This window comes from Microchirus variegatus (genome assembly GCF_963457635.1).
Source record: "Microchirus variegatus genome assembly, chromosome: 22".
Lineage (NCBI taxonomy): Eukaryota > Metazoa > Chordata > Actinopteri > Pleuronectiformes > Soleidae > Microchirus > Microchirus variegatus.
Window position 1 is genome coordinate 6,486,089 of NC_139823.1, and position 23,755 is coordinate 6,509,843.

The window sequence follows — 23,755 nt, forward strand, 5'->3', positions numbered from 1 at the left end:
TGGGCTTTCAGTTGTCGCCACCAGTCAAACGCAGCACAGATGGTCTTGGATCGCTCTGCATCAGCCTTTTTCTTGACAGTAGATTTTCCCCAAAAACCGTCTTTCGTTTTGCGACCGCCACCTGTTTCTGTCGTGACGTTGCCGCAACTCTCTCACTCGAATTTCTAGCAAGCGCGCATAAGCTCTGACGTTGTCTTCGGAGCATGCACGATTAATGCAGATGGCAGTCTTGATTGATGCATCGTGGTCCAATCCATTCGTCTGGGCGGTTTAATATGATTGGATGGTGTTTTTACAGGCCTGTCCGTTCCACAGGTGACTGACATTTTTCATTTTTGTGACAATGCATTCATTAATTGGTTAAACATTGGGGTGTGAAGAGGATTTTAAGCAATACATTGAAAAATATCCCACCCTATCTTTAACCATCCAGACTCTCCAGGGCCTCACAGGCAATTACAGTGAATTGTAAAATAGGCGAATATAACCGCAGTACTTTAATCTTAAGCCTTTGTAACAGCCGACTCACACGTAACAGGGTAGCGGCATCAATTACATTCTTATTCACTCTGAATGGCGCAGCCTTAAGTGTTATTGACGTTCTGCATTGTGGAACTGTGGCTTTGCACACCGTGAGCATCAGAAGTTGAAGGCATGTCCAACTTTACACCCAATCAAATCCCCTTATGTAAATTACCCACAAGAAAACTCAAATCACTGCGCATTCACACTACACAGCCCAAATGGAGCTCCAGGAACAGGTTGCTCCCCCCGTTGCAGATGTTTTTTTGTCAAACAACAATGGTGGTCATGGCTTCACATCACATCACTATCACCTGAGCTACATTTACAAACTTGTTACGCAGATAATAAGCTTAGCCACTTCTCAGCTAACCTTGGATAGCTGGCATCAAGAATTAAGGCCAAATTATACTTCTCCGACTGCGTAATGCGTTATCTGACTGCGTCACCACGGAGACAACTCGAGCCTTCACACTTCTGACGGATACGCACTGCAATTTCCCGCCCGGTCAGTAGGGGTCGCTGCGCAAGGTTGTTGTGCTTTTGGCTACAGTGAGCAATGGCGTCCGAGGGAGAAAGAGAGAGAAAGACTGTTGTTGTTGAAACAGTGGCCGTTTCTCACTTTTCTGTGTCACGGAACGCAGTTTTAAGATAATTTGAGGCGAGAAATTGGCCATTTAGAGTCTAAACATGTGGTTTGTGTATTAAGATGTGACGTATTTATAGTTTGGCAGCGACGTTGTCGCCGGTGATCAGCTCCGCCTCTGTGGACGCTCGGTGTGCTCTTTGAGCCGGCACAGTGCAGCTTCGCTCGGCCTGTCCTGAGGACCAATCGCAGCCCGTCTCCGTTGTCCCTTGACGGAGTGACGGACACTTAAAAAATATTTTGTGCAGTCGGAGACGACGCAGAGGCTCCCCGACAGGCTCTCCGTCGTTGCAGAGGACTCTGCGTAACCTTTTATATAGAATTTATATGTGTTTAACGAAGGCTTGAATTTGATGAATGCGTACATTGCATCGTGTTTGGCGAGTTAGAAGAAGTTCATTTACAATGACAGGGTTCGGGTCACATGAGTTCATCTTGTGGGAAAATCATTCACCCACAAACAAAACAAAAAAACGAGAGGAGGTGACCGGCTGGTTTGGGGCAGAGGTGACCGCCACACACCAGGAGTGCTGCAAGATCAAGACAGTGTCAACAGGCAAAAAAGGAAGCTGTGAAAGGATCAGTAGCCGTTTGACCTCTGGATAGCCCTGCACAGCTTCCTCATCACACTAACCTCTGACTCCCTGTCATAGAGTAAAGGTAATGAACTGCCCCCTCACTAGGCCATGCAAATATTCAGTCTATCAACAAGTGTGTGTTGTCTCAAAAGAATTTTACCTTGCTGTGTGAGTGAATACTGAGATAATACTCACAATATGTAGATAAGAGATGAAAAACTAGAAAAAAAGATAGATGTTAGGAAAAGCAGGCAAACTCTGACTGTGGGTGAATTCCAATTCCATGCTTAACCCTCAATCTCAAAAATGCACTCCCGCTAGTGCAAGTGCTGTCCCGATTTTCAGAAAAATTAAGTTGAACGGCAAGTTTAAGGGCTGTATCGCCCTCAATATTGAGATTTTCCGAGACCACCCTTGGGAGCAAGGGCTACCCAGAATGCATTGCGTGTTTTGACATAACAAATATGGTGCCGAAAGCAGCGAATGGAGTACGCTACAAATATAGTAAAAATAAGTATTTTCTTTGTTCATAGAGATGTAAAAATTATGAATAAATCTCTAAATCTCCTGGGTGTATCTCATAGGATTGTCACCACATCCCTCAGTCATAGTTATGGAGCTTTTGGCGACAATTAACTCGTCATCCCAAGAGAAAAGTGGGACGTGGCCGATGACGAGCAACAGATAACAACGCGTTCGCATTTGGTAGTTGATTTCGAGGAAAGCAGGGTGGAGTATTGTCAAATTATCCTGAAGATAATGGTGGCAGGATGTTGTCCATCCCACAAGGGATGTGTTTGTTGTCGTCGTCCGCATAATGTGACAGCATGACAACAGGAAGTAATGCTACATAACAGCTCTTGCTGTCATTCTCTACATCCTTCCTCGTTATCCGAGATATATTAGCATCTTTGATGGGACTAACATGTTTCCCTTTCATTCTTGTCTCCATAAGGGAGGAAGTGTGTAATAAATCTGTCTAGTTTTAACCCGATTGACCCCGACTGTCAAACAAAAGTGCCAGACTCTTCCTTTAAAGTGACACGAGGAACATCTGTTTCTATCACTGCTTTCTGAGAGATAGTTAATGTGACAGTAATTGAAAACTGTGTGTTTTCTTCCATACCAAGCGTACCTCGTGTTCCATAACTGAAACATGACTGGAGTAAACACGGCAGAAAAGCTGGAATAAACCATTGCGAGGTTATGTTGAAATGTTTTGCCATCATTCTTGACGTCTTTGTTCATTGTGTACGTATGACTTCAGTGTCCAGGGTGGAGTGGTGAAAGCTTCCCTGAAACACTTTTAAGCTTTTTCGTTTGCGTATTTCGGGGATCTCGGGGGCGTGGACGACATTAAGTTGTGAGATTATTTTTGATGAAAACCAAACAAATCACAGAGGCAAGACATTTTCTCAGTATTTAATATGTCGTAAAACACATGGTACACATTGCAATAGCAAAGGAATGCCTCTGTTCTTGTCTACACATGTCCGGCGTATCCTCGTCGTCTCTCATCGCAACCTGAAATATTTTCAGTGTAAATGTGTCGTCCATGTGTGACCAGTCACATGACACAACATGCTCTGTGCCAACATGTGTTTCCTACAATAGACGGTGAGAGAACTGCTGAACTCAATATTTATGACACATAAAACATCATCTCTCTAAATATAATGCTGCTATTTAGTCCATAATAATAAAACACTTTTTTTTGTTGCTACATTGCTACATTAGCCGTGTAAAGCTATTCATGTTATTTGGTCATATAAATTGTATATACCGATGTCAAACAACAGCATAGTGGCCTAATGATGCGTATTTCAGAGACGATGGGAGCGACATGGCCCGCCTGCTCAGTAGTCCCGGCTGTTATGACAATATGGACAAATATTTACATCAAGAAAACAAAGAAGTTTGTAATCTGCGGTGAGGATACAAGCAGTTTGTAACATATTGGGAAATCCTTTTCTGTGTTTCAGCACCACAAACACATCTTGTTTGGTTAAAATCTGCAACAGGAAGTCACCACGTCCGGCTAATCAATAGTATCAATAGTACTATCTTCAGTTATTTTTGGTAGAAATTAGAAATCGCTTATAGATCCAGCCAGCTAGATTGTTTTCCTTTGTCTTTTTTGTTGTTGTTGTTGTTGCTAAACTAATTAGCTGAAAACTCTAGCTTTCATAGTTAGTGTACACTACAGACCTCACAGTCTGAGCTGTAACTGTTCCTTGATGGTGCGCAGAGCAAACATTCGCCAGATATGAGGTGACACGAGGTTAACGATGAGACAGCAGGACGAAAACACTGAGCCGGTCAGTGGTCTGACTAAAAATGATAAGGCAGCATTGAATGAAGTGAGAACGTGTCAGTGTGAAAGAGGCAAAAACAACAGTTTAAAAAAAACAAACAAAAAAACAATATAAATACAGCTTAAGACAAAAAAAAAAATACTATCCATATTCAACATTTCAATTCAGCCTGTCAGAATAAACACACAAACTCACACAATACAGTCCTATAAACACAGTGTTTTTACACAATCACTGTTTTGTGAATGACAATATTGATATTATTTCAGTATCAGCTATTATATTTTAACTGCTTCTAAGTGCTTTTTTTTTTAATCAGTCCAACACAACTTGATATTTGGCATAATAAGTCTTCCAGCTTCTTTTTTTTTCTACAGAACTCGAGCAGATTTCTGAAAAATATGCTGGATTGTTCTCCATTCACTGTCTTCTAATGTACAGAAATAATGCTGGTATTTACAGTCTGATGGGATCATCACGCGTAATGTTGTCGCATTATTCGGTTAGATTTGCGAAAGGGGGTTCAGTGTTTTGTGCGCTTCAGATCTGCGGAGGGTTTTCCACAGCCACGGCAGAGTACTCGGTCTCGGACATGTTGGAGGCCTCAATGAGGCGCGCTAAGCCCGTCCTTGTTGAGTATTTAAAGATGAAGGCCTTCATGAGGTCATAGCGGTAGTTTCTGTTGATGAAGTTATAGAGGATTGGGTTGAAGCAGCAGTGGAGCAGCGACAGGCACTGGGTGAGGTGCAAAGCCACGTAAATCACATTCTCCAGGCCGCAGGTCAGTGGCACCAGGCCCAGCTGGGACAGAGCATCCACGAGGAGGACGGCGTGGTAGGGCCCCCAGCAGCCCAGGAACACCACGATGTAGGCCAGGATCATCCTGCGGCTCACGCGGCGCTCCTGCTCTACCGTGGAGGATGACGAAGAGGTAGAGGAGCGGCTGAGGGAGCTGGCGAGCAGGGCATAAAACACTGCAATGATGGGAAAGGGCAGAACAAAGCCCAAAAGGATGAAGCTCAGCTGCACTCCCACCATCCACTCCCTGGGATTCTCCTCCGGGTACACGGGCCTGCAAAGCATCACGTCCCCGTGTGTCGACTTCACATTGCGCAGGAAGTAGGTGTCTGGCAGGGACGCGACTAAAGCCAGAAGCCACACCCCTAGACACACCCCGCTGCGGATCAGCTTCCTGCGCACACCGCCTGCTGTGCTGTCCTTGTGCTGCGCCACGCTCAGGTAACGGTCCACGCTCATGCAGGCCAGGAAGAAGATGCTGCTGAAGAGATTGACGGAGAACATCAGGTGTGTGAGTTTACAAGCCACCTCGCCAAAGGGCCAGTGGCCGTGTTGGGCCAGTGAGCTCACCCACACGGGCAGAGTGGCGCACACGCACAGGTCCGCGACCGCAAGATGGGCGACGTACGTGTGCGTCTCGTGGCGAGGGGTGGAGTCCCTCTGAGCACGGACGTTGACCCAAAGGACCAGCGCGTTCGCAGCCAGCCCGATGATGAAGATGAACGTGTAGAGGACACACATGGAGTAGAGCAGAGCGCTGCGGTTGAAAGCCGTGGCGCACACCATGGCCTCCACACTTGATATGTTGGTGATGAAGGTTTCGGAGAGGTTGAGCTCCCCGAACGACTCCCACAGGTCCTCCAGGTCACTGCTGCTCAGACTCATTCTTCTTCAGGACTGGGAGATGACCACAGATCTCGGGACGGTTACACACACACACCACGTCTGAATGGAATAGAGCCTGCAAAAACATGAATTCATCATTTATAGGACCATACATTTATCATGAAAAAGATCCAACCACTAAATGCTCCTTTTTTTTCTGGCGTCCTATTCAAAATGCATTTTTGTTGGCTTATTTTACCCATGTGGACTCAAACTATAGGAGTTTTTAAAACATGAATCTTCTTGTGGTATGCTGTGATGTGGTAAGCTGTTAAGTTACTTCTTATACAAGTTAATAGAGTTTCCTTTCTGCCGTGTCACTGGTGTATTGGTTGTCCGTGACTGATGGGCAGTCGGGGAGCACTACAATAAATGTTTACATTAACTCCACGAGCAGAGAGGGCAGATTAGACATAAGGAAGTGGGATCAAGAAAGCCAAACAGGGTCTATTTCCGTTTAGGGCGTTCCAAGATAAAGCGTTGGTCAGGGTGGGAAACCCGATGCCACTTTAAAGAATGTTTTCCCTTAACAAGCGTGTTGTGGTAAAACAGTTTTCCTGCTTCTCTTGAGGAGGAGTGAAGAAGAGAAGTGAGAATGGAGCTGTCACCACACAGATGATCAAAGCAATCGCCGCTCATAACCTTGAATACGTCATTTTTTTTTTTTTCACAACATCTGAATCTAATAACACACCCGACACTTGCGCACGGATTCAAATAAAAGAACAGCCAAGAACATTTTGAATCTCAAAGGTCTTGCTCTGCACAGAGGCGTCTGCCTTGTCCCTCACATTTTTCTTTTTTCTTTTTTTTTTTTCTGATGTCTCTTTCTCTCTACTAACTGGTGTGTGTGTGTGTGTGCAAGCTCAGAGGTCAAAGGTGACAGATCAAAACCAGAGCACGAGTGCCTTAACCCCTCCGTTGCCTCTGACCGATTTGTACGCCCACAGAGTGGATTCCACGCAGAGACCAGCGGGGACGCTTGACGCCCGCAAAATGGTGCAGACCGTGGCACAAAAAAAAAAAAAAAAACAGGGTCAGCGACCGCTGGGTGACGCAGCACGCCGCAGAGCGCTGAAATGTGACCACAGCGGACATCTGTCTATGTCGGAGAGGAGAGCTCTGTTGTCCGCGGGAATAATTAGTATGCAGGCGCAGGGGATGACGAAAGGGGAAAAAAAAAAGGCACCTGCAACATATTAGTTTGTGTCCCTGTATTCAATTTACATGAATAATCCTAATCCCATGTTTGCATTTTTACACAGATACGTGATCAGATGAGGATTTACTTAAACATGTGGCTTATGATGACTATTTTTGCATATTCTGTGCAGGATTTGCAGAGGATTATTTTGCCCTCATCACAACACTTCTTTGACCACACTGCCTGTGATAAACCTCTTCAAAGAGATGTCAGATACCTCCTATTACAGGTTTTTTATATTTTTATATTTAACTTTCGATTATTTTTGACACAGCAGGGGAAAAGGGGAGCTGCTATTCATTCTAATGGAGGGATCTTCTATGCAGAGATAATCCCTCACAATGGCCTCTGTCTAATCCCACTTATATTATATGGAAAATACCTGGAGGTGCCAGGTAGCCCCACAGGCTTCAAGCTAATTAAGCTTTTTAACGCCCACACCATCAGATAACAGATACAGCACATATAGGCAACAACTCATGCTCTCTCTGTGTGTGTGTGTGTGTGTGTGTGTGTGTGTGTGTGTGTGTGTGTGTGTGTGTGTGTGTGTGTGTGTGTGTGTGTGTGTGTGTGTGTGTGTGTGTGTGTGTGTGTGTGTGTGTGTGTGTGTGTGTTGTCTTAATCTCTGACCTTCAGGACCTTCAGTCTTTTTTTTTATAAATATCTAATTGCGATTATTTTTCACAGGTATTGTGATTGCGATATGATTCTTTCCATTCTTTACCAACGGAAAAAGCATAAGTAAAATGATGACTGTGTGATAATTGTGCCCCTTAGAGCGGCACAATTATCACACAGTCATCATTTTACTTATGCTTTTTCTGGAATAAAATGTGTACAGGTCAAGACAATTATTAATCTATAATGATATTTTGACCCACAATCTGAGAAAATGCTACTCTGATTCATTGTTAATCCCTAATGGATGAACCAAAACCTAATTCTGAGGAGCTGGTTAAGTTTAGGGCCAAGTTTAAACTGTGGTTAGGTTGAGGTTAACTGGATAAAGTTTTGGTTAAGTCCTTAAAAGGATAGCTGTGCAAACCTCTGTGTGTGTGTGTGTGCCCGCCTCTGTTTCCCCTCTTTTTAACCCTCTGTAGTATCCAGTTACAAATTAGCCCGAAAACCTCTTTTGTTTTTCAATACACATACAATAAAAGCAAGCATGCGAGAGGCCATTTTCATGTGCTAATGCAGCCGGGCTGTGATGGTGCAGGTGCGGCACGACTGTCACAAGTTTCTGCTGACAACCAGGAGTCCGTGTGCAGGTTTTTAAACCGGGATTTAAAAAAAATATATATATATATATATTAATAAAAATCGTGCAGATTAAGAGGAAAAGTGCAGTAAAGTCATTGCGTGCGAAGCCTCCTCCGACACACACACACACACACACACACACACCGCCTCATTGTTGTCATTGTTGATTTATGTCGCGCTGCAAAACAAACCTCTCTTATCAGATGCCAACTTAGTTTACAGTAGCGCAAAGTCAAGATGGAGAGAAAAGAAAACCCCGGCAAAAAAAAAAAACATCAACATACTGCGTTAATAACGAGATTATAGAGGACAGTTTGAATCGCAGGCATCGAACAGCCTAAAGTAAAAAAATAAATAAATAATAATAATAATAATAAATAAAAAAACCTCCAATAATTATTCCAACATGAGCTCATTCGATCATCTTACCTGTGTTGGAATCCTCCTCCCTCTCTTGCGTCTATTTCTGACTTTATTTCTGCTCCTTCTTCTTCTTCTTCTTTAAATGATGAATAAACACCAGACTCCGCTGCAGGAAACACACTCGTGAGCAACTCTGCCTCCGTCAATGAATCTGAAGCCTGTTCCTCGGTCTGCACTTGCTGATACTCACTGCAGTTACGCCCCTAAGGCTGGACCCAACAGCACACACACACACACACACGCGCGCGCACGCACACACGCACACGCACACGCGCGCGCACGCACACACGCACACGCGCGCTCCTTCATCTGAGTTTCGGCAAAGCAGGAAAAACACACATTTATAATCACTTTATTTATATTTTCACCCACCAAGGATTCTCTATTATAGTTGTTATTATTATGACAAGAAAACATAGATAAATATATAATAAACTCTCTCTTATTACATTGCATTGCATTGATTTACAAACATTTCCTGTAGACGTACTCTAACCTTAACCATAATTCTTACAACTAAAACCTAACTATAACTTAATCCTGACCCCAGACTAATTTTGGGGACTTGATTTGTGTCCCCATAATAATAGGTCCTCACAACATAAGGAATACCAGATGTACACACACACACACACACATAGACAGAGAGACATTGAAGGCCAGCACAAACATTTCTGAACATTAAACCTCCTTATTATTCTTGGAGTCTGTCAATGTTTCACGTCTCCAAAAATGATGTACATCATTTACATCGATAATGATTTTTGGTTCATTTTTCTACTTCATTATGTAAAGACGTTATAAATGAAAACATCTGTGCTTAGAAATAATATAGAGTCATTACCCACTAAAAAAGATCTATTGTTCCAACTTTAGGTCAATTATGGAGATTTTCATATTTTTCCATATTATTTCCCCCCATATTGTGTAATAGATACTCTGGATGTGTGTGTGTGTGTTTTTGGGGACTCACATAAACTTAAACGACCTGACACATACACTTGGGAAATCATTTTCTTGAGCTTTAAATTGCTGACCCCAAGGATTAAAGGTGTTAGTAAATGTGAGGAGGGAGGGTTACATGTTTTGGAAATGAATGTTGACATGTTTATATGTCAGGTAATGAGTTGAAATCAACTCTAATATATAAACACTCTATTTACCATTTTTTGACCCCAGAGGACAAAAGGTGTATGGCAATCTGTGCAGGACATTATGAGGGTTAAATTACACGGTATATTGCTTAACGCCAGTTTTTATAGGACCGTGTCTCACAGGTCCACACGTGTTCCTCCTGTTATGTACTTTTTTAGTAAACATTGTAAAATGCAGTGATGGTGTACATAAACCTAAGAAGAGAAAGGGTCCTTGCTTGCTTTATATTATCATGACCATACTTGGACACATTATTGCTGAATATTCACAATATGTGATAATAAATTCTGTGAATTCTTGCATTAATTCATGATGATTATCATTTACTTTACATCATCTCATCTAATCTTTATTTTAAATGACATGGTTATGTTATAGACTACTGATGCCGTCAACAGTGGTGTCAATAACCACAGAAAATCAAACTGAAAGGACGCCTCCCTCCTGTCTCCTACAGTTCCCCACCCCAGAAACCTAAATATGAAACCAGAGCTTCAGATGTTCAGTTAACCACATGCACTTGTCTTCTGTCTTCCACCCAAAACCAACAGACCGGAACAGGTTTAACCCAGTCTCACAAAAGTAACTGAAAAACACCCTCATTCATAATAAACAATGCCAAAACGTATTTCCTGGTTCATTTCACATAAATCAGTTTGAACAACAAAGAAACAAAAAAAAAGTGTTATTTTTTTAATGAGTTTTTGTCCAAAAAAGAAAAAAAAAAACGGTGGCCAACAACATCAGCTGCAAAGGCCTTGTTGTTTCATTGTTGTTGGAGAGGTATTATTCAGTCTCATTTCAGGCACATCCTTTGGATGCAGCACAAAGCTGTGTGTGTGTGTGTGTGTGTGTGTGTGTGTGTGTGTGTGTGGGTGGCTCCCGTCTGCACTGGAAGCAGCTGAAAGCTCACCTGCAACTCTGGTGGCCCCACCAGGGCAATTAACCCCCAAGTTCAATACAAAGGCAGGATCACACAAAGAGGCTCAGCGTGGAATTTCATTAAAGAGTGACGTGGATTGTGAAATCCCCGATAATATCCTCACTTCAAGCTCCAATATAAAGTCTTTCCTTTGATGCCCGCGTTGAGTGATTGAAGTAGCGGCTTAACAAGCTGAAGTACGTCCAGCCTGTTTTCGTAGGAATAATATATCGTTGAGCAGTGCAGGTCACTTTAATACAGTTTATTATTACTGTACGCCCTGTATTCTGTGATGAAATACAGCCAGCAGGCTACTTTGACCTCATTAAAGAGTGTAGTAAAGTCGGTTTCAATGAGGCTTTAAAGAGAGCTCCCACTACGCACGCATACCCATTGTCCTCCATATCAGAAGCATCAGGAGGGATTTGTAAGCCCTTGCTGATAAGCATCCGTAGCCCTGCGGACCGCTGCCAACCTCTGTTCTCTAGGCCTCAGTCACAGGGAAGCAGGACTGGGAACAGCAGGGGTTGTGCGTCTTTGTGTGTTCGAGAGACAGACATCTGCATTTAATGTGGAGGGAAAAGAAAATCGAAGGAAATGCAGCAGTCGCTTGACAGTTTCATCTATACTCCCACCATCTGAATCCGATCGAGCTGGGAACTTTTTTTTTTTTTTTTACGTCACTTTACTCACGTCATCTACCACATGACTCTGCAGTTCCACTCAGTCCCAGAGGATTTCAGCACCTTTTTCGGCTCATTGTTCTGGTTAGTTTTTTGTGTCCGGCACACACATCTTTGCCCTTTTGAGGCACCACTGCACACTATGGGTGAATTCCAATTCCTTGCAATTCGTATTCTGTTAAGTGGCAAGTTTAAGGGCTGTATCGCCCTCAATATTGAGATTTTCTGAGACCACCCTTGGGAGCAAGGGCTACCCAGAATGCATTGCGTGTTTTGATGGAACAAAGATGGCGCAGAAAGCAGCGAAACAAGTACACTACAAATTAAGTATTTTCTTTGTTAATAGAGATATAAAAATAAAAAATAAAACATTGTATTATCTTAGTTTTGGCTCATATTATGGATTACTTACGTCATTGTTGCGTAACATTTATTTTTATTTTACGATCTTTTGTCAATAGCCGGCCAGTGCGCACACGCGATCGTTTGCTATTGTTTACTTTTCAAGTATCATCTTATAACTAACTGACAACCTAATAAATTGACTGACAAACGGATCGTAATATATAATCGTGACATAAATGTGTTCTTCTTCTTTTTTGGAGTTGACAGACTGGACGCAGCTTTCGCGTTATTCTGCCCCCCACAGTCTGAAGACGTATCTGCATTTAAGGGGTGTCCCATTTCTAAGTGACAAAATAACCCTCAACACTTGGTTTCAAGGGCCAGTTAAGATTAAGGGTTGAGCTTGAGGGTTAAGATAGGAATTGGCCCTATGTCCCGCCTCAGCACCAAACAATAGAAAGACAAAGTAAGCATGTGAGCGAGTGGAGATAATACCAGATATTTCTCTAAGGGGTTGGTGGAGACTAAAAGTGAGCCAAACAAATAATGCACAGCAAAACATATGATAACATAGATCTTAAATTTCCAGTGTTGGACACATGGATCAGACAGATTGTCAATATTGCTCAGTGTCTAATGAAAATATAGGCAACTGTATGCCAACAAGTTTGCAAAATATGGGTGTTGTTTTGACAGGTTGTTTTATTCTTTCACAAGTTGCAAAAAAAGGAAATTAGGTTTAATAAATTTCAGTTTCATAACATCACGTTTCGCAGTGCTGTAGTGCTGCCAGTCGTATTTCAGCATATGACTGTAATCTGTCGCAGGACTGCACGAGTCCAAAACAATTGGATCCCGTGCGTGATGTTTTTGTGACGGTTTTCAGCTCGAGGCTGTAACGGCATTATGTGTCTTTGCTGTACAGATGGCAGATACCGATCTGAGCCCGAGACAAATGTGCGATGTTGTTGTTGTGGTGTAATTAAATAATCAACATGATTTAATAGCTTTGATGAAGTAAACATTAATGTAAACCGGATTTGACGCCCCCACATTGCCCACACGACACAGGCTGCTTTCAACGCTTCATGTTGCGTTACAGACCAGACCGAGTTGTCGCATGCAGGATAAACAGAACAATCAAAAGATTTGGAGATGGGAAAAGGGCACGGGACGCCAGTAGCTAAACAGGGTATAGTGCTGACGCCAAAGAAGGAGGTGGGTGGCTGCTTGGTGTGGGAGAGAAAAAGTTCAGGGAAAACAGAGGAAGAAACATTGAGAGAGTTATTCCCAATGACTGCAGTTTCTATTGTCGTCTGGCCCTATGTCACGGTGGGGGATCTGACAGACAAGGCCCTTTTTCGTGCAAATCTCCATTCAGAGGGTCCTCTCATAGTCTCATTCTCAGGCACATTTTTTACCATCAACTGCAGGCCTCCATCCACTTCTGAGGTTCCCTCCCTCCTGCATGCCTCTGCTTCCTCGCATGCCTCGTTACCCCCTTCCTCCTCAAATCTATCGTCCTCCACTTTATTATCACTTCATTTTCTGTGATCTTTCAGCAAGAGAAGGACCTGTGTGAGTTAATCAGGAAGTTTGTGTGAAAAATGAGGGAGTGCATTAAAAAAAATAACACATTGACAAAAGCTTTGGTTTTATGTCAGGTTTTTTTTCGTCACTGCTGATTTTTCCTAATTGCTCTTCATAAGGTGATGTTTTGTGTCTTTTAGGGAACTGTTCATGCTGCAGTGTGTTTGGCATCCCGGTCTGGATATGTTGCATTTGTGACATTCCTCCTGAAAGAACATCACAACACCAGCCCATGAATGTGAGTGAAATCTGAGAACTGCTTGGATGTCAAACATGGATATACAAAGAGGCTTTGTGGTATGTTTCCTGCAGGTAACTTAGTGTGGTGAATGTGTGAATAAACAATAGCTTATTTAGTCATGCAGCAGAAATGGATGAACAGTATCGTTTATTTGTGTTTGCTGCTATGTGACAAATCGAAGTCCAATATTTACTCCTCTGCAAATTCGGCATTGTTTGCTGTACTCAAGCTCCTGCGAAATGCTTGGCTGCACTCAACAGCTAGTGTCTAACTTTGTTAGTCATTTGCTGATGGACATTTAGGTCACAATGGGCTTTTAGAGATTTTTTTTTAGAGCTTTTGTGCTGAAAACAACTCCCTCCTGCAGCTTAAAAAAGAAACGCCGATGAGAGGAGTGAGACGGAGCCTAAAAAGCAAAGTTGTGGGTTGTAAAAGCAAAAACAATGGGCTGAAAAGGCTCCTCCATAAACCTCAGGGTAACTGCAGAGTTCGCTAACAAGTGTCGGTGGGTTCATCAGTGTGAGAGATCTCTCACATTTATTTAATCCATCATTGGGGGCCAAGTTTTTTGAAATGCGCTATTGCTTTAAAATGTTCTTTCTCTTCTGCATCGCGCTCTCTGACCTCAGTGAATCTGTCAGTGCCTTCATTCTTAGCTGTTCAGCATGGCTGGCTGTGGTTTCGTACAGCCCATTAACTTTGTCCATCATCTCCGCACGCAGCAGCGACTCAAGCAAATTTCTCTTCACCCCATGCCGTACAGGTTGCTGTTCACCCCCACACTTTGCGCATTCTTGCACACAAGCGCGCGCGCACACACACACAGGGATGCACGTTCATTTATATTGGTCAGGTCACTGGGATCACACAGATGATGGGTAAGAGCTGATGAAATGTCTTGCTCCCGGGCACAGTAAGTATCCAGTATGGATAAGTGAATGACAGAATCTGTCCACAGACTGCATGAGAGAAGGTGTCTATCTCGCTGACTTCCCTGGGGGGGGGGGGGCTAAGTAATCCTATCCTGACAATCCTGATGTGTGCTTTACAACATGCTGATGGCTCAGAGTTCACAGATAAGGTGGCTAACTTTCACCCCTATTGTCCTGTCATGCTCAATGAAAAATGGACCATACGCACTGCTGGAATGTGTTATGTTTTTGGGGGAAGCCTGGAGCAGTAGCCTCACTGCACTGGCAACCTTAGCTGTAGGTGTTACCCTAGCTTGCGTAGAACTACAAAAATCCCGTGTTGACGTCCAGTTACTGGCATCAAGTTCTCGGTTTAAATTAACTTTGAAAAAAAAACAACAAAAAAAAACAGCGATATTTCATTTGCAAAAAAAAAGCTCATACACCAAACATTGCAGGGCTTTTTGGATATAAACACAGCTCCACAACGTTCAAACAAGATGATGTAGACAAACATTCTCGTGGAAAGAAGCCTGAGTCACTTTAATGGAAAAAGATCTAAATGGTGATATACTGTTGGCCATGTAAACTTACCCAGCAGCTAAAAAGTATTGAATAAAATCAACAAAGCAACATGGGATGTGGAAAATAACCTTAAGTCATATTTCTCCATCCCAGGTGGTTCCTATTCATGTTCCCCCCCCCCCCCCCTCCCATCGCTCACATACACACAAATGTAACTCTGCAGGGGGATTACACTGAGGAGGTGGCAACCCAGGCAGCATCTGGAGCTGAGCCCTGTCCTATAGTGAGGGGCAATAAGTCTAGTGCGCCCATTTATCTAGTCTTTCTTCTCCGTGTCATTTATAACCTTGAACCTTTACTTTACATCTGTTACAGACAAAAAACACAGGAGGCCATTTGTAGTCTTTCATGGCGCGCGCTGATGTATGACAGTGGGAAACGCATCGGTATCACATCAAGGGGAAAATACGCTTGAAAGAAGAGCCAGAAATTAAAGATTGAATCAAAGATAGACGCAAAAGAAGAGTAAAGCGTCAAAAAGTAGTGGCGGACGCACGATGTGCTGCATTTCTCCCACCGCTCTGCAGCTTGTGGTTGAGATAGTGAATATCTGCTTCTCATTATGGTCCTGAAAAAGGATTTGGAGACAAGCGTAATGGGTGACTGCAGTGTTAACCCTGTCACTCTGATGCATCAAACAACCAAAAGCCTTGCCTGAACCTCCCAGCCACTAAGCCTCTGCTTGTAAATATGAAACAGCTTTGCTCCCTCACATCAGCCTCACACGACCAGGCACCCTATACATCATAGGCTGAATGGGGGCCAATAGCTTCATGCCCATTCATTCATCACCAAACCATGGCAGCTCTTCCGTGTAAGAGTTTCAAAGTTGCAAAGTGCAGGCTTGCCTGGGGCCTGTCACTGACAGTGGAGCTGAGTGAAGTGCCTGTCAGGAGCCTGGTTTTTGTGAAAGAGCCTGCTCATAATATGGTAAACAATAGCCCGATCCAGTGAGGATACATCTCCAGTGCGACATCCAAGTCCTTAATGAGCAAAAGTTGTGTGGAAAAAGTCCCATTGTGGTGAAAAGTTTCCTGTGTATTTTTACACCGGTGAGAAGAGAAGACGGAGACAAAAGAAGGATGGAGGTGAGGATGAAAAGAGCAAGGCATGAAAGACACATCCTGCAGGAGTTCATGAAAAGAGGAAGGAAAGGAGGTAGTGATTGTTATTGTTATTTTTATTTTTTTTTCCCTGGTGTTCTTCCCTTCATTTTTGGACCGTGTGTTCCTCCACAGCTGTTGATCACCAGTGCAGGGCCATGAGAAATTTACCTTAAGTGCACACACAAACAAACACATTGAGGCGTTTTACACCCTGTTGTTTATGGGGGAATAAAAGCATACAAAATACTTTATTTCTTTTCTTGCCAAAAGCAGATCTGACATACTTTATCAACTGGCTCAGGTACGCAATTCATTTACCAGCAGTTTTTGTTTTCCCCAGAAGTAAAAACACTTTAAAGGTGCTACAGTATATGTTTGAGTCAGAAGTGAATAAAAGATTGTTTTGTTGAAATACTACCTTTTTAACAAGGGCTGTGGGAACCGATCTACTTACTGCAAGAAAACATTGATTTTAGAGGCTACAGTAATTGGTGCAGTTTGAAGGATGATTGTACTCAGATGTCAAAATGAATTCCCCATTTCATAACGCTGTGAAACTTACGACAGACAGCTGCTGTGGAAATGTAGAGTCTTTTAGTCAGAAGTCGTCTTTCTTCTTTTAATAAGCACAACCGATTGTTTACAATTGCAATTATTTAATAACACCGGAGGAGGAACATAGACTTTAACGAAAGGATTCACAGTCGCTCAGTTAAATGTATGAACATGGTTTGTGGTTAGACACTGTTGCCTCACCCTCGACGTCTGCCTTTAAACCACCTCAGACGAACTCTGGCGTGCGCATGCATTAATCTGCAAACATTTCATGATGTAAGAACACAACATGGTGCAGCGCCCTGTTCACGATATATTTTCCACAGCAACAACCAGTGATACGAGGGTAAAGGGGCAGTTTGAAAAGTTACAGCAAACGGGTTCTTCATTGCAAACTTTCCCTGCTGCCAATCTTAATATACCGACCCTAAACTGTGCCTCATTTTCTCAATCTATCCTGCATGCACACATGGACTTCGGCCAAGTTAGACAAGCTATGGTTTGTGTTAAGATGTAATTGATTGGATTTTAACGAAGCCCCTGAAAGAATGAGTGGATGGATGATGTAAATAAATTTTCCTCATTTCTCAGTCTACCTTTTTTTCTCCTCCAGCTCTCTCTCCTCCACTTTCCTTCCCAGTATGTTTTGGGTCATAGTGTTTAATGGTCTGACTGTTGTTAACCCTGTGACATCTGGTGCAAACACAAGGACCCATTTACGGCCTAATCAAAACACTCAAAAGGCAACAAAGAACAATCAGTCACATCTGGCTCTGCTCTGCATTCCTAGAATCTATTGCTCAAATCTCACCTCAGTTTTTTAAAAGATCGAAGATGTTATTTACTTTGTCAAATTTAACCTAAAGTGACTCTTTAAAATGTTGAGAAACATGTTTAACTCTGTGTTAAATTATCAATACCACCCTCATGTCACTACAGTAAATAGGCCTCAGCTAGCAGCCAGTTAGCTTAACTTAGCTTAGCATAAACAGTGGTAAAAGAAACAACTATCCAGCTCTGTCCAAAGCTAACAAAATTTGCCTTAAAAGTTCACCAATTACATTTACTTAATAGCCTACATCTCATCTTGCACAAAGAAAGAATTTGTAAAGAATTATGTGTCTGACTATTAGCCTGAGCTAGCTTGTTTTGGCAGACAATCAGCAGAGTTTCTGGACAAACTACTACCTGCACGTTAATGCATGACGCGTTTCCATGACGACTGACCGGAAAAAGACACGAAAGACGCCATGTTTACGTGCCGCAACACTGGAGTCCAGGCACCGTTTATCCGTTAGCTGCATTAGCTCCTTTTAGCGCCGGTTAGCGCACGTAAACATGACGTCACGCGAGACTTTTTCCGGTCAGACGTCATGGAAAAGTGTGATGTGGTAACGCGTGTTAACGTTCACGCCATTAAACGCCCTTGACGAGTTAACGTTTGACAGCGCTACCTGTAACGTTTAAATGTTTACATTTTTGTAAGATATAATGTGCTAATTAGGGAGATGGTGTATTGGCTTACAGATGGTGTATATTGTACTTGAGGACAGCCTAATCAATAAATGTCCCAAAATGTCCAATCTTTACTTTAATGCAATCTCAGATTGATTTTGATTAAAAAAAAAAACACTCAATGCTTTGGTTAAATTAGATTTCTCTGCTAATTTTTGACAATCTTTTATTTGAACAAATGTGCTCTTTTCCACGCTTTTTGTAAGATGGTGCCCACTTCCTCCCATTGACCCAGTGAAAAATGGACTTCCCTGCAGCCATGGTGGGAGAACTGGGATAGACAATGGGAAAAGCAGGATGGACACCGGATCAGATACTGTGGTACAAGCCTTATATACATAAACACTCAGTCACCACAACTCTAACCAATTCTAAGTCCGACACTGGTTTTCATCTGTCTGTGATTAAGAGATGCAGAGAAAGAGCGCCATACTCACAAGTGCATGAAAGATTCAGACACATCTCACATACTCTCTGCCATAGTGTGTGAATTCCTACAGAGTAGTGTTCCCACATCCCTAATTTAATCACTCAGGAAATAGCAACTACAATATGTGATATGCACTTGACTCTTCCCCCGTTTTCAAGAAGCCAGCTCAACTACTTCCGGTAAGCGGTCAGCCAACGATGCAGGGATGTTCTACAGTTGGAGTCTGCAGAAGTTACAGAGAGTATTCAGCGTCAGATTATAAATATATATATATATATATATATATATTGCCCTCTTCATTCAACAATTATATAATATAAATATTTACACCCCCATTTCACATTTATTCAGCTACATTCATACTTTATGTACAATTTTCCGGGCATCATCTGGGTAAAGATATGATGCTATGTGTTTCATTACATGTGTCACTATGAATGCATCTATAGGCATTCAGATGTGTACTTTTGTAAAACTGTTTGCCTGTAAATCCTCATATATAAACACCCGTTAGGCGTAAGAAGTTAAAATAGTTTACTCTCGTCTTGGAGTTGTTTTGACTGCTAAAAAGGACTTGAGCTAAACTTGTTCTGGCGATTATGAAATTGGAAGTGACTTGACGTAAACAAATGCACTGTGACCTTGTGGAACCTCAGCTGTTAAATATGCACACCGTCGAGTTCCTACATGTCACAGGCTGTGGTCTGGACATCAGAGTGCAAGGCTATTTCCTCAAGTGTGCACACAACAACCCCCCGCCCTGCCTCCATTTCATTTCCTCCATACCCAAACAAAAGCCGCTTCTCTGGGAAAAGTGCTCGGCCACTTCGGTTTCTGTGCAAGAGCCCGAACGACACGCAAGCAGACTCTTTGGCTGCCATAGTTTCTGTGTATACATCGCAGAGAACACGTCACCTTGAACCAGGCCGCACGCAAGACTTGATTTGATTTTTCCAAAAATAGTCCTAAACAGAGGGTTCATCAGGACTTGACCTTTACGTGCAAATGTAAAGGTCAAGTCTTTCACAGTAATCAGCGAGAGACAAAAAGCTTTTAGTTGTTTTAATGCAGAGCAAAAAGCGGTGTTCATTACCCACACACCCCCCCCCCCTCCCCGGCTTTGATGTGGCTGCTGGGCATAGGAACGGTTTATCCAGGTGGGTTGACAAAACATACTTTTTGTTTAGCATGTTTGTCATTGACTTAAACCTGGAGACCTCTTCAAAGCTCATTTTTCAGGGAGTGACATATAAAGACATTTACCCGTAGCCTCCCAGATCTGATGATTCAAAAGGCATGTTGCAGGATGCCATCCTGAATGACAACCTCAACTTAAAAGTGTCCATTTAAGGGCAGTGGAAACACGGTGTGAGCACACTTTCCATGTTGTTCCGACAAACTTGTAAACAGTTACTTAAAGCCACAAGCTGAAGTTATTTAACAGTTGTATTCATTAGGGCCACATGGACAAACTGAGGGGGAGTGTTTGGCTTCCAAGCTGCTAAATCCTTCACCTGGTGTGTAGTAGCATTTAATTTTTTTTTTGTATCCAAGTGTGAATTGGGATGTAAACAGTAAGCTCAATTGTGCATTATTTGAGATATATCTGGTAACCATGAACAAATAATGATGGCACAATATGAGGACTCTAGGTTTGGGAAAAGTCAGTTTAAATTAAACATTTAAGCCCCCACAGATGAGTCTAGCTGGTAAAATCTTATTTAATAAGAGCAGGACAGTAACGGAGTACATTTACTTGAGTTACAGTACTTAAGTACAATTTTGAGGGATCTGTACTTTACTCGCGTATCATTTTTGGGGAGTACTCTGGACTTTGCTCAAGTACATTTCAGAGGAAAATATTGTACTCTTTACTCCAATACATTTCTATCCATAACCATGAGTACCCTTTACTTCTTCTATAAAAAAAACCCCCATAACAACAAGGGTCAGATTTAGTTTAGAGATGAAACAATGGATGAAGACGCAGTAGGTCCATCTCGGGAATGTGCCAACACATGGCCCCACCTCGCCAGACTATTTCAAGTTAATGATAGTGTTCACTTCAAGTGTTTGCTGTGTTTACCAAAACAAAACTTCATCACCACCTACAAAAATTAAAGGTGCATTATGTAATATATCTAAACCAACTGGCCATAAAATCCTCCTAATATGTCACAGAGACTCAGGAATAATGTTCATATAACAAACTGAACTCACCAACAACAACAGTACAGCCAGATTATTTTGCAGACCGTTAATCATGTTTCTGTTTTGAAATCATGTTTTGGCATGTGGCGCCACCTACCGCCGTCTACCAATCATTGCAGTCAGTAGAGTCTCAGCTGCAGAGCAACCACGGGTTGCCAGTTACGTCTGAGCTATAATGGCGGCGAAAACCGAAACCTTAAAGACCTCGGTATTTTAAATTTGCGCGTAGTAACCGTTTTTGGCCACATTCTTACATATGGCGCCTTTAATCTTCTAACTTGAGGAAGCATGTCAAGGTGCGTACATTGAAATAAACTTCCTTACATTTCTAAGCGAGAGCGTTGCCATTGTGCTGTTGCCTTGTGGGCAAGTGAGAAATGTTAAATAAAGCAACATGATGAAAATGACTTGATTTTACTTTCAATTCCTTTTACTTTTCAAGGTATTAACATTTTTCATAACTCCATGTAGGATGTTTCTATATGTAAATGTAAGAACTGTAGCAGTAGTAATGCAATATTTAGAAAATGTACTCTTGATAAACAAGTACTTCAGTACTTGTACTTAAGTAGACATCTGACTGTAGTACTTTTTTACGAGTAAAATTCAGCAATGGGTATCTGTTCTTTTACTCAAGTAATGAAGCCGTGTACTCAGTCCGCCTCTGATGAAAACTGAAGTTATCACACATTTGTCCAATTTTACTTCCAGTACCTTTATGCAATTACACAAAAAGTTAAGGATTCAATCTTAGAGTGCACTGTAACCTTTATAGTTGAACTTAAACAAACCTTCTCTAAACTTTTGAATGCACATGTCCAATTGCTCAGTACTTATTGAACAAGTGATTCTGTAACAGTGATTAATTGCTAAAATAACAACCTTCTGATGTATTGGTTCAATTATTGAACCACTAAAAGTTCAGACTCGGTGACAATTCGTATTCAAACAGTCCTCTTAGTGTTCAAATTTTGACATCATGAGACCAAGACAACACTTGTACAGAGGGATAGTGAGTGGAAATTGAGGCAGGAGGTCTAGCAGAAGATTAAAGAGAATATGTATAGATCTAGTAAAAGAGGACATGAAGTTGGTGTAAGAGCAGGATACAGAGAACAGGGTTTAGATGGAGGCGCTTGATTCGCTGTGGCGACCCCTGAATGGAACAGCTAAAAGGAGAAGCCGACACTAAAATTTATCAAGTTACATTGAGATTTTGTTGTGTATTGCCTCCACTGTTAGCTCTTGTTTTAGATAAAGAAATTACCATTGCATCCTTCTACTCTAATGCCCTGCTTTCACGGCAGAAGATCACGTAGCATGAACTGTGTGTAGTGCATGTGCAGGAACCAAATCTAAGCTTAAAGTTGAAGCAGCAAGAGACAATGCATTGCGTCTTTAAATCTTTTAATGATTGAAAGCAGACATGATGGCAACGTCATCCTCAGACTCCAGCCTTCACCTGGCTGTTTGGTGGGAGGGGCATCCCCAGGTGGATTCCCACTGCAAGTCCAACCTTCTTGGCTGCATGTTTCTCCTGGACCTCAGGCTTCAGCTGGAAGCCCTTCTTCTCGTCAAAGCAGTCCAAAGGAGTGAAGCCCAGTGGCTTTTCTCCCAGGAGTCCCTGCAGACGTGTGCGCCAGGCCTCCAGCATGGCCTTACGCTCCTCAGAGGAAATCAGAGAGGGAGCCCAGAAGATTTGAGGGGCCAGAACATCGAAGCCACAGTAGTAGAGGATACCGTTCTGGTAAGGAAAGAAATCGTCAAATACGGTCATCACGTTTCACACTTGATTCAGTCAATTGATTCTGAAATTACCTGTAGTGGCCAGAGTGTGACATTGATGTCTCCACTGATGCCATTTTCGGTGAACATGGACTCATGACAGCCAGTGGTGAAGGACAGCATGACTTTCTTGCCCTGTAGAGAACAAAGATACATAAAATCCAAAAGGCAGAGAAACAAAGTAGATTAATGAGGCAAAGCTGCATCATTTTTACCTTGAACATTCCATTGCTGAACATCTTATCTTGGGAGTAGGCAAAGCCCAGAGTGAGCACACGGTCAAACCAGCCCTTCATGATTGCAGGAACAGTGGACCAGTACATGGGGAACTGAGGAAAGAGAGAGAGTATTTAACATTAACTTTTATTCTGGAGACGTCAAGATTTGAAATCACTGCCACGAACGCTCACCTGAAAGATGATCAGATCTGCGTCTTTGACTTTACGCTGTTCCTCAGTAATGTCGGCAGACAGCTTTCCTTCCTCCCACGCCAGCTTGGTCTCCTCTGCGTAACGGAAGTTCTCCGTATCCTTAACGCCACCTGCAAAGAGAAGAGACGCTTCCTTGAGGAAGGACAATCAAGAGAGTACAGACTGTAAAAGTCACTATAAGAGTTTGCGTACCCGTGATGTCCTCCGCAGTAGCAGAGGCTTGAAACTTCATGGCATACAGGTCGGACACGTCCACCGTGTAATCCTTGGACAAAACCTCGACCGCCGCGTCTTTGGCTGCAGCGTTGAACGAGGCCGAGCTCTGGTGAGCGTACACGATCAGAACCTTCTTTGCTGTTGAGTCAAGAGTAACAGGTTAGAGTCAGAAACACAGTTGAGGATTCACAAATAAAGCGTAACCCACCCATATTGGAACAAGCTGTGGCTGGTGAACTTCTCAAGTCGTGTGTCTGTGGAGAAAGCAGCTCATCATGATGTGGAACTGGGCTCTTTTTATATGCAGGCGCTCATGTCTCATTTGCACCCTCACAGGTGCTGTCAATAAGCAATCGGTGTCATCAGCCAATCAGCTGCTGAGGTTGTTTCTCAGGACTCCCATCCACATCCACATGCTTTTTTTTACTGCCTCTAAAATGAGC

General features: G+C 42.6%; 2 protein-coding genes across 2 annotated transcripts; both read right to left on the bottom strand.

The window, feature by feature from the left end:
• Window positions 1-3,221: 3,221 nt before the first annotated feature.
• On the bottom strand, window positions 3,222-8,773 carry ackr3a (atypical chemokine receptor 3a). Its single transcript, XM_083908260.1, has 2 exons — window positions 8,638-8,773; window positions 3,222-5,820 (listed from the first exon to the last, which is right to left on the bottom strand). The coding sequence occupies exon 2, from the start codon at window positions 5,742-5,744 to the stop codon at window positions 4,602-4,604; it is 1,143 nt and encodes a 380-aa protein (XP_083764386.1). The 5' UTR covers window positions 5,745-5,820; window positions 8,638-8,773; the 3' UTR covers window positions 3,222-4,601.
• Window positions 8,774-22,324: 13,551 nt separating this feature from the next.
• Window positions 22,325-23,524, bottom strand: LOC310942962 (ribosyldihydronicotinamide dehydrogenase [quinone]-like; the record flags this gene model as incomplete). Its single annotated transcript, XM_083908436.1, has 6 exons — window positions 22,325-22,624; window positions 22,699-22,800; window positions 22,881-22,994; window positions 23,076-23,206; window positions 23,289-23,450; window positions 23,521-23,524. 6 exons carry the CDS (start codon window positions 23,522-23,524, stop codon window positions 22,325-22,327), a joined length of 813 nt encoding a protein of 270 aa, XP_083764562.1.
• Window positions 23,525-23,755: the final 231 nt, after the last annotated feature.

Excerpts from the sequence above, each read along its gene's own strand:
- ackr3a (XM_083908260.1), bottom strand. The coding sequence starts at position 5,744 with ATGAGTCTGAGCAGCAGTGACCTGGAGGACCTGTGGGAGTCGTTCGGG.